General features: G+C 41.6%; 1 protein-coding gene across 2 annotated transcripts in view; it reads left to right on the forward strand.

The window, feature by feature from the left end:
• Nucleotides 1–8,301, forward strand: part of LOC108446500 (myelin-oligodendrocyte glycoprotein-like) — a 36,577-nt gene extending 28,276 nt beyond the window's left edge. For both annotated transcript variants that reach the window (XM_017733295.1, XM_017733294.1), the window contains 3 exons: nucleotides 2,016–2,354; nucleotides 3,488–3,529; nucleotides 6,679–8,301. In XM_017733295.1, the coding sequence (XP_017588784.1) occupies nucleotides 2,016–2,354; nucleotides 3,488–3,529; nucleotides 6,679–6,782 (485 nt within the window). In that variant the 3' untranslated portion in view covers nucleotides 6,783–8,301. The remainder of the gene's footprint in view (nucleotides 1–2,015; nucleotides 2,355–3,487; nucleotides 3,530–6,678) is intronic.
• The last annotated feature ends 3,322 nt before the right edge of the window (nucleotides 8,302–11,623 follow it).

The following is an 11,623-nucleotide window of genomic DNA, read 5'->3' on the forward strand; positions in this document are numbered from 1 at the left end:
GCAACTGATCCATTATGAAAATTAGAGAATCACAGAATTGATTGATTAAAGATCATCAAGTCCAACCTATGACCAATCACCACCTTGTCAACCAGATTATGGCACTGAGTGCCACGTCCAGTCTTTCCTTAAACACCTCCAGGGATGGTGATTCCACCACCTCCCTGGGCAGCCTGTTCCCAGGTCTAATCACCCGGTGAAGAATATTTTATCATGGCCAAAGTGTAATGACCAAAAGGCTGAGTTCTCCACACAACAAGGGGATTCTCCTTCCACCTCTAACCAGAAAAAGCACTTGGGATATGTGGGGTTTTTTCAGCTAAAAGTTGACATTGTTGGGCAAATTGGACTGGGATTTTCAGCTGAAAACTCTGAAAACCAAAGGAAAGCAGATGTGTGGTGATAGAGTTATAACCAAAGACATTTACTTGGCTCTGAGGTTTAGCTGTCTGTATCACGCTTTTCCTTCTGCTTTCATGTCTGGATAAACACACTGTGACACCAAAGAAGGCTGACTGATGTGGAAACAGGGGCCTGAGCATGTGACAAGCTGAGCCCTGGCTGATGTCACTGACTTCAAGGGGGAAGTGGGATTCTCTTTGGTCTTTAGCCTGACATATGCAGAGAGCTGATGCAAGCCAGGAACACAGGAATGACCCCACTGCAACCAAGAATACTTACTTCAATATTGAGTCTAGTTACTTGCCCCACGTGCTTCACAGAACTTTGGCCATGGAAGCAGATTGAGTTGTTTCACAGTGAATTTTAGCATTTCTTCTTGGTGCAGTCACAGCCTCGTGCTGCTTTTGTTCTGCTCCATGCTGGGAATAACTTTTCCTTTCAAATAAATTAATCTGCATTTTAATTTATAAAATTATTTTATGCAACAGGTTTGGTCAGAGCGCTAATTTAAGCCCACATTCTGTGTTGGAAATACCTAGTTGTTCATGCTTGATGAATACATAAGAACCTTCTTCAATAAACCAGTTTTCCCCTAGAAAATGTAGCACTGCAATCTGGTAGGAATTGTCCTGCTTGATAGTGGCAGACTCACCCATTTGTGCAAGTTTTAGTATGCTTTCAGCTAACTGGGAAGGATTTATAGAAATAATTGGCATCAAAGTTATTAAATGAGCAGTGTGTGTAAGTGGGGTGCAGCTGGCTGCCTGTGCCCCTGTTTGTTCAACTGCAGGATACCATCACCCTGGCTCCTGCATGTGCTGGAATTGGTTGGGAAGGTTGGTAACACCTCTGCCTGACGTCTAGGACACCCACCAAGTCTCCCCAAGGTCTTGGAAAAATCATTTATCTAACGTGGGAATGACAGACTCTTCCTTCTGGCTGCTGGAGATGACCACCAAAGAGTATGAGAGACCCCCAGACAGGGGTTAGCAAGACTGCACCAAGCCAGACCTGAAGAAAAAAGCCCTGTTCCATCCAACCCTCTGCAAGATTTTGCAGGAGAAGGGAGATGGGAGCCCCAGCACATTATTTACAAGTCAGGAATCACAGTCTGGTAGCCAAATAATGGGAGTTGTGCTAGACCAAACTCATCCAGGAGTTTTCTCCTGGTCTAGCATTGTTTTCACACTTCTCCTTTTTTTCCAGACAGACTTCCTACAAAACTAGAACTTGTTTAATCATATCTGCCCTTCCCCACTTCCCTGCATCCCCTTTTCCTCTTGTGAACTGACCTATCAATTAAAGTCAAATCAGACACCTAATCCCAAAGACTGAGGATCCCCAGGAGCTGGAAGAAAAATCACCAGCTAAGGAGACAAGTGGGAACAAGTTCAAGCAAAAGCCACACTTACGAAGTGAAGGCAGCTTGCACATACCAACATCTGTCCTGCTGCACAGCTGGCTGGGCTCTGAGCACACATGGCCCTCCTGGCTGGAAACAGGAGGACTTGGGAGGGAGAGTGCCAAAAATGATGTGGTGAAGCCAAATTACAGGAAGCCTGGTGTCCCTATCTCTGCTGCACACTGATGGAATTGTCTGGGTTTTATTCCAGGTCAGCTGGACACCACATGCCATGCATTTGTTGGAGAAACTGTGGTTTTGCCTTGCACCACCACCCCTCCTGGAGACCTGACCCTTGCCAAGTCAATGCTCTACTGGCAGATTGGCACGAAGATAGTGCACTTCTTTCAGAAAGGGCAGGATTCACTGAAGGCCCAGGACGAACATTTCCATGGCAGAACCAGTCTTTTTCTGGACCAGATGAAGCACGGCAACCTTTCCTTAAAGATCTCCAATGTCCAGTTAGAGGACAATGCAGAATATACCTGCATCTACAGACAGACCGGGGGTCATGAAACAAAGAAATCTAAAATTAGACTCAATGTATCAGGTAAGGTTTTGTTTAGTTCAGAGGGAGTGAGTCAAGGGCACTATTTCTTGTTGATAAGCCATATATGGCCACTGACAGGGATTACTTCAACTTTTAAAGCAATTTTTCACTCAGTTTCATTCTGTTCCTTGCTTTTGTTGGAAGAATATGTGAGAAAGAAAAGAAAAATCTCTTTGTTAAGCTTCAGCCCTTCAGGACTCCTAAAGGCAAGGCCACTGCCTCTTCGTCCTCCCTTCACAGGAGACATTAATGAATAATGTCCCCAAATTTAAGCATTTGGTTATTTATGGGTTGGTACTGTCTTTGATCCACTTTGCCCCAGAGGAACAGGAGAGTTTATTTCACTGTTTGCCCGTGGGTCTGTGAAGCAGAAGTTTAATCTCTGGCAATAGGATCCAAAGTCCAGGCCACAGACCCTTTCAGAGGGATGTCAGCCAGTGGCTACTTTCCTTTTCCCTTGCAGCTGGAAGATGTGGATCTGGTGGCAAGGCTGGACAGATGCAACAAGAATTATTATTTTTCCTTCTTAGGAAAATTAGTGAGACCAGAACACATGTTTGAATAATGCCAAACAAGTGAGATCACATGTTTGAACTACCTACAAGCCACCATAAGGATGAAGCATTGAGTTTGACCAGCTGACCAACTGAAAAAGAAAATAAAAAAAATAAGGGATACATATCAAAACAAATAATACCTTTTTTGGGTGTCTTGCTTGAATAAATCAGCTGGAAACTTTCATTATGTTCAACCACACTGATTTACTTCTGCTTAAAATAGAAAAAAAATATATCTTTCTTTTAATGGACATAATTCTCAAGAGAAAAATGTTTTCAAAACGTAAAGAGAAATACATTGGTTCAAAAAATTTCAAAGTGACATGTTTTGCAGTTTTCAAAATGACAAAAATTGTTTTGAAAATGCAGAATCAAAATGTTTCCATCATCTAAATTTTGGGAGCAGTAAGGTATCTGATATAATTCTGTGATCATACTTAAACTTTGAGTTTGTTTGATAAATGTATTCTTCCTCAGGAAAAAAAAAATAACATTAAGCCTTAGATCAATTATCAGAAAAACAGAAGAAGTTCTAGGCTCAAATAATTAACTTTGATTATTGTGGGTTTTTTCCAGCTCCAGCTCCATCTAGGATTGAGGACCCACCTTCCCCTTCTGGTAAGGCAGTACTCCTTAACTTGCTAAGTGTCTGAGTGGTTGTCCTGTGCTTTATTTTGCATTTGCAAGCTTGGCAAAATGTGCTGAATAGACACAGTCCAATAAACTTGGGGTGCTTGTTCTCTCTTACTAAGCCTGGCAAAATACAGCTGTCCCAGACAGGGAAAAATATCTCCACCACTGAGACAGAGCTCGATTGCAGAGAGAAGGATGCTGAAGTGCCGGGAGTCACGAATCCATAAAGACACTCACTAGTATGGGCATCATAAAAATCAGTAAAAAACAACACAGCAGCCACTCGGTTCTGGGAGTTAAGGCCTTTGTGAATTACCTTGGTAGGAATAAATCATAGGATCATCAAGGCTGGGAGACACCTGCAAGATCATCCAGTCCCACCATCAGCCCAGCACCACCATCATTACCCCTAAACCATGTCCCCAGGTGCCACATTCAGGTGGCTCTTGAACACTTCCAGAGTCAGTGACTCCAACAACTCCCTGGGCAACTTATTCCAGTGCCTATAACCACTCTTTCAGTGATTTTTTTTTTCTAAGTTGAACCTCCCCTGGCACAATTTAAGGCCATTTCCTCTCATCCTTTCATTTGAGACATGGCAGAAGAGACCACACTACAACTTCCTCTCAGATAGCTGTAGAGTTAAACTCCCAGGCTGAGAAATTTGAGGGGTCCTTTTGCTAATAAATATTCAAAAAATACATGATTAGTGACTCCACATAAGTTCTTCTGAGAAATTAAGGTAGATTTCATCCAAAGGCAATTTTGCAATATAATACAGATGTTCATAGGTTTATTCATTACAGAAAAGTACACTAAGATAATTTGTAAACACTTCTGGAGTGAATTCAATGCAGAAGGGATGTCCACCTTGAACATGCCATCGTCAGTAAGTTCTTCCCTAATAATCCTCCTTTCAAGCCAAATGATTCTTATTAATGCTACAAAACCTTAAATTGGCATCAAACCTGTTACACTTGTCATATAAAATCAAGAGCTGCAATTTGTATTTTACTCAGTGGAGCTGGAAGATATGAAACTTTACATAGCAATTATTATATTACAGTTAACATGATAAGTTCAGCCACTCTATGGCATTACAGACAGATTAGGCTGCAATAAACTCAAACAGAAACTAAGAAAGAGAAATGTTCCAGTGTTTTATCTCATGATCACACAGGAAAAAAAAAAACCAGTTCTTGTGTCTCATGAACAAAAAAACAACTCGAAAAAATACAGGAAATATCCATTTTTAGACCTAAGATAGGTAGTCTAGCTGGCTTAAAGGTCTTTGAAAAACATGAAGTTAAATTCAAGATGGTATTACGTGACTTCACATTACTTTATAAGAGCAAACAGAACAGGAATTAGAAGCTGTTACCTTCCACAAGAAATCAGAAATTATCAAGGGTCAAACTTTTTAATGCAGAAGCAGTGGAAGATTCTCAAAACCAAATGTAAGTGGGTTGTATTTCAATGAGATAGTTGTAATATGTTTGGCTCAGCCAAAACCTTCTGACAACTTTCCCTCAATATAAACTATTTCTTATAATGAAAAGGTGTTTTCATTGAGGAAAAAAATTACTGGGACAAAGGAGGAATGTTTCACTTTGTTATAGGAGTACAAACTGAACCACACACTTTTGACACCTGATGGTTCTTGTACTGCAGGATTTTGAGGGACTTGGGGATGAGGAAAGAACAGTCTAACTTTTTAAATGTAATTTTTTGCAAAAAGGAAAAAATATTTCCTGTTGTCACCTTCTTTTGAAGAAAACCATCAGCTATAGCTCCCTTTCTTTTTAAAATTATTTATTTATTTATTTATTTTCAGCAATTTCTTGAGAAAGGGAGAAAGAGAATCTGTTTTATATTAGTTGTTATTTGAGAAGGGACTTAGGAGAATTAAAAAATGACCTGCTGAGAACAAAGGCATCATATGCAGAAACAGTTCTTACATTTCACAGTCAACCAGATAAACAAATACTATTTTTATGTAAAACAGAAACAGTTTTCATCTGTTTCACTATGGCTGCATTTCCGTTTGTTTCCTGCATGGATTATTTTTCCCAACTACTTTAAAGAGCCAAATTTTATTTTCACTCTGAGTGTCTTGCAAAAGTCCTTCAGGGTCAATAAAACTAGTTTACCACTTTCTCTGGGAAAAACGAAAGGGTCTGGGCCTGGAAGAGGACACAAAAGGCTGGGAGGCTTGTTGTTATAACCCTACATTTATTTCAAAGCATTCCTGAGGACTACCTGATGTTTACTTCTTCTCTCCACATTAATATCACAAACTCCTTCCAGGAACAGGGAGGAAGCACCCTGGGTAGAGATAAGTTAACTACAGTGAGATACTGACAGCTGATACCACAGCAACAGGAACAGCCCTTAGGCTGGTGATGTAAAAACCAATATAGAGCCTGATCTTCCCAGAGAAGGATTAGGACCTGAACAGTTATAGAAAAAGTTTCTTTTCTTCTTAAGTCAGGGGTTGAAAATCTCTTTTTACTTGTGCACTACATCCAGCACAGGTTGAAGGTTTCACCTGCACCAAGGGTAATTTGTGCCCTGTGTCCACGTTGTGGGTTTTGTACCAAAAGTGGCACAGTGCTGCTACCATCTAAGGCATGTATGACCTAGGCTTTTTAATGTTTATTACCATTATTTATGGACTCTTAATCAAAACATCTGCCTCAGGCCCTGAGTAGGAAGAATGGAAATGTATTTTCATCCTAAAATCATAGAATGACTTGGGTTGGATGGCTTCTCAAAGATTTTCCAGTTCCCACACCCCTGCCACGGGCAGGGACAGCTCCCACTAACCAGCTGGCTGGTTGTTGCTTTTCTATCAGGATTTTAAGCAAGGATTCTCAGTCATCCAGAAAATTGCATTAATTGTTGCTGAGTTTCTGTGAAGAAGAAAAACTTCCTTGTCCCAGTACCTTGAGACTGTTTTGTCTGGACTGTGCACAGGCACATAAAAGGAGAATTTTGAAAATGAGACAAAATTAATTGTTTTTAAAACAATCCTCCATCAATGCATTCATGTAAAATGTGTCATGCAAACTTCAAATACACTTTTTTGTCAAGCCACCACTTACATGCTGACTTCGTCTCTTTTAATTTTTCAGGGCAGAGTCAGATTTGCTCTGGAAGCCCCATGGATGTGCCACGTCTGGCTATGCTTCCCTTCTCTTTCCTCCTCCTGGTCCCCCTGGGGTTTTGGCACTTGTGACTGGGGAAGCCAACCTTGTCTTCGGGAAGTTCTCCTCACCAGAGGACCTTTCTGGTCTGTGGGGTCAGTGTGACACCTGTTCCAGAGCTACAGGGAAGAAATGCCAAGAGCTGAGAACACACCAAGCATTAGGTGTTTACGTCCCACATTCTGGTGTTCCACAGAACCAAGGGCAGCAAAACTCTGAGGTGGCAAGTCTGCTTTTGCATTTGTTTCTTGGAGTCCAGTTTTAGTGCTGCCAGGATATATATTTTTGGATTGTGGGGGTTTGCTTTAATGACAGGATGAAAGGCTCACAAAACTCCAGGATCACATTATAACTGATCCTAGTGAGATCTTCTGCCTCTCATCTGCTGTTCTTCAAGACAACGGAAAGGAAGAGTGGGGTTAACTACTCTCTGTGTCAGACAAAAACTGGAAGTAGGAAGACACTCCCATTTTGTGAAACGTAAGGATGGAAACCTTATGAAACTTGATTCTGGAACTTCAGCTTCTGTTTTCACTCTTAAGCGTCATGAGTTATCAGTAAGAACCCTTTTTTTCCACAAGAAATGTAGTATTTCTTCAGTGGAAGGGTAAAGTTGACTGAGAAAGATGGTAGAAGTTCATAAAATATCCACATAGAGGAAGGAAGTGATGTATTACTTAAAATTCCACTGCTAAATAAGCCAAAAACTTCAGAAGGCTGAATTCAGCATTATCTCTTTTTGTCGTGAAACACGGCAAAGCTGGATTCTTAACCTGGAACTGTGCAATGAGAAATTGGTACTGTGACGATGTTACTTGTTTAAAAATTGTACCTTTGGAGGGGAAAAAGCATTGAAAAACTCATCAGAATCATTGTAACTGATACCTATGCAAACTGAATGGGTTTACTTCTGGAAATGTTCAGTTCAGGTAGCATAGGCGTCCTGCGTAAAACTTGGGTCAAAAGGATCCTGCATACAAACAATGCTGAGAAAATGCAGAAGTTTTGTTTGGGGCCAGAACTGCAACTCCCCTGTTTCACAACCAAAAAGCATCCAGAGAACAGAACTACTCCCCACAGGCTGGTGATCAGCAGCGACTTAACTCGTCCCTCCTGCTGAGCCCTCGGGCAGGGGGAGTGACTCACGAGGAAGCCACTTTGATTTGGAACAGTTGCATCATTTTTTCCAATGGAGAGACAAGATTGGTTTTGCAAGGAGGAAACAGAATAAATCAGAGCTTAAAATGGATGTAAAGGAGACAGTTACCTTTGAATTTCTTAACTAAAGGCCCTTTCCCCCCATGGTGGGGAAGAGAAACAAAATCCCACACACGGCCTGTGCTGGTGCTGCAGTGAAGCTCAGCTGGTATTTGGCTACCCTGTGTACAGAGCAGCTCAGTGCAACAGCTGGGGTCCAACTGCACAGAGAGATTTGACTGTAAGAATTGTACATACTGTGACTGTCTTTTTGTGTCCCACCCTCCAAATGTTTGCCTCAGATTTCATGTATTTTTCAAAATACAATTTGATTACAAATAAAAACCTGAAATAAAACCAAAAGCCGTGATGAGAGCAATCGCTTGGTCTGTAAGAGTTCTTTATTTGTATTCCGTTTTCTCCTACGGTTAGAGAGGCTCCTCTGGAATCAGAAAGTTTAAAGGGTAACACCTGTGTAGTTTTGTTGGCCCTAAAAGTCTGGACTGCTTGCCCTCATCTCAAGGACTCTATGACTTCTAAAAATCCATAGCCACTTAGGCAGCCCAGCATTTCTCAGGTGTAGAATCCCAGAATAGCTGAGGCTGGAAAAGATCATTGAGTCCAACCCTTAACTCAGCACTGCCAAGTCCACCATTAAACCATGTCCCTCAGAGCCACATCTACACATCTTTTAAATCCCCCCAGGGGTGGCTGTTCAGTTAAAGAATCTCAACATTTTGGAGCCAGCTGTGTGTGTGAGGAGACAGCCCCTGGCACGTGCTCAGGCATGGCTCTGATGGATCATCAGGCAGAGAGAGACTAGAGGCGAATTCCCTTGCCTGCAGTGCCCCTGTCCAGGGGGCTCCTAGGAAAAAACCATTCTGTCAGGAGCAAAGACTTGAAACCATATCTAATTTATAAGCTAAGGTCTGTGTTTTGTGCCACGCTTGAAAACAAACCAGGAGCCAGCGCATTTTAGGAGCAAGCTTTCCTCTTTGCAAAGGGTCCCACAAGGCAAAGAGATGTCGAAACAGCACATCCTGAAATAATTTGCTCTAGCTGTGCTAATTGCATTCCCACATAGTGCTGTATGTAGCAACAATCCAGACTGGAATTATAAAATTCCTTAATCAGTGCACTGACTGTCACATCAAAAAAGACAAGGTCACATCTTTTAGCCAATGCAGATGGACATTTTTTTGGAGGTGCAGGTGTAACTTGGCTGTCTGCTTCCTTTAACGGTATCCTCCCCTCCTTTCCCTTCTCTTCTCATTTCCCTTTACCCTTTTCCTTGTCCTTAAACCTTTTCTCTTAACGTTTCTTTTCCAAACTATGGGCAGATTTTGAGTTTATATCTCATCCCAGGTGCCTTCCAGTTACACTGTACATAAGACATCTAAAACCTCTCTCTCTCCCCCGATTCCTCCCTTTCTCCTCCCCACATCAGTCACAGCTCTGCCTTTCATTCCCTCTAGATCAACAGGCACTGTGTGAGTGCCGATTTAGCCTATACTATTTACATACTAAGAACAGCATTTCTCTCCACTTTTACACGGAATTGAAAAGGTGTTTCCATACTTTTTTGAGTAAGGAAAGACATTTGACAAGAGTCACAAAAGAAAGTTGAAACAGCAAAAAACAAACAAACAAAAAATTCCAACCAAGGTTGGGGAAGCCAAAACATTCCCACACCTAGTTTATAATTACTTTTTCTCTTATTTTTTTCTAAATTCTGTTTTTGTTTCACCTTTTGAGAAGAAAGGACTATCATGAATGTATCACTACACACTCAGGGTATGGTATAAGAACACAGGGCAAGCAGCTCCTGTTTCCTGAACAGCAAGAATTTTAAGAATGAGGATCTGGAGCAAACAAATGAAGAGGAAGGGGAGGAAGAGAAGGAGGTTTGTGGTATTTTCCAAATTATTACACTAACCTCTGCATCCTCCGGGGATCCCCACGGGCTGCAGGGGCACAGCTGCTTCACCATGGCCTTCACCATGGTCTGCAGAGGAACCTCGGCTCCAGCACCTGGAGCACCTCCTGCCCCTCCTTCTCCACTGACCCTGGTGTGTCCGTGTTGTTTCCCTCACATGTTCTCACCTCCTCCTCTTCTCTGGCTAAGGGAAAACCTGTGCATGTCTCACTTCCTTTTGATTTTCTTCTTAAATATGTTAGTTACTTATGCCAATCTTTTTTGCCTGCCAAAAATTGCTGTTCGGGGCTTCTTGGCCAACGATGGGAAAGAGAGATTGAGCCAGGGCACGAGTGGTGCAAGGGCAGCAGCAAGAACTGAACTGCAAGAACCCAGAGGAGCCCTGGCAGGGCTGTGCTCAATGCTAAAGGACAGAAGCAACACTGGGGGCCACCTGCAGCAGCCTCGTCCAGCCTCCAGTCCTCCTCGTTTCAAGTAACTCCACCAGGACACTGGAAGATGCTGGTTTTCACCTGCCCTGCTCCACGGGCATCCCTGCCACAAGGAACCCATAAGTCACTGGAAATGTAATGCAAATAGGTATGTAATGTAAACTGTTACGTAAATAGGTTATGTAAATTGCAAAACCAAATACACAAATAGTCTTAAGATTGTGTTTAAGGAATCCAGAGTTGTAGCACAGGGTCCTTCTTATGCTCCCAGCCCAGATGCACCTTTATTATTGCTGGAATAAAGAGAGGACTTTGCTGCCCTTTTTTCACAGTACCCTCCAACAAAGTAGAAGAAAATTAAAACACAAGGAAACCCATTTCAGTAACACCTGCATGTTTAAAGAAACCTTGCAATTTCAGGCCCAAACCGGAATCTTTTACAGGAATCCCTTTATGGCACAGAAGAGAGGCAAATGCCTCAAACCCAGAACACACTAATGGAGAAATCTCAGTGGTAGCATTTTCCCATTGACAAACCATACAAAGCCTTTTTGATGCAGGCAGCTCACAGCATTTTTATAAATTCAGGGAGAAAATTGGTGAATTTTATAAATTCCCCAACACCATCCCTGCACAGTGCTGGAAAAGAATAATTCATGGTTTAGGGGGAGGAAGCTGAAGCAGTGCAATTTGTTCCAGCTGACGCTGTTGACAGACGAAAAATCTGTCAAGATTCCCCACTTTGTTTTGGATATGTTTTGTACCAACAGCAGGAGAAACTTCCTAGCTATTGCTTTAGATAGTATTGGGCATTCATTCAATCAGCATCATAATTTCTTGGTGATAAACTGAAAAATATTAGAAGTCCAATCATGTAAATGGACTAATGTATTCATTCTCAGAGAGTGAAAATAAAAAGTTTTAGTAATAGGCCCAATATAAACATATGAGGTAGATTATATACTATTTAATTTCTACCAACTTTACAAAAAAAATTGTAGAACTTGGCTTTTATGGCTGCTGTGAAAAGTCACTGAAAGAATTGGTGTTAATAGATTATCACCTGTAAATCAAGCCCATTAAAATTGGTTTGTAAAGCCATGATATGAATAAGACTCTGATGCTTGGCATAAACTTTTTATACTTGAGTCCGCATACTGTGCTGTTGTTGGGAAAATAACGTTTATTTCCTTGTTGTATCATTCATCTGTTTTTAAATTTAATTTCTGTGTGCTGTTCTGTGCTATGTAAGCACCTCCACTGACCAGTGTGAGCTGGGTGACCTCTAAATGTTGTTTACAACTCTCCT

The sequence above is a fragment of the Corvus brachyrhynchos genome, unplaced genomic scaffold, assembly GCF_000691975.1.
Source record: "Corvus brachyrhynchos isolate BGI_N302 unplaced genomic scaffold, ASM69197v1 scaffold32, whole genome shotgun sequence".
NCBI lineage: Eukaryota > Metazoa > Chordata > Aves > Passeriformes > Corvidae > Corvus > Corvus brachyrhynchos.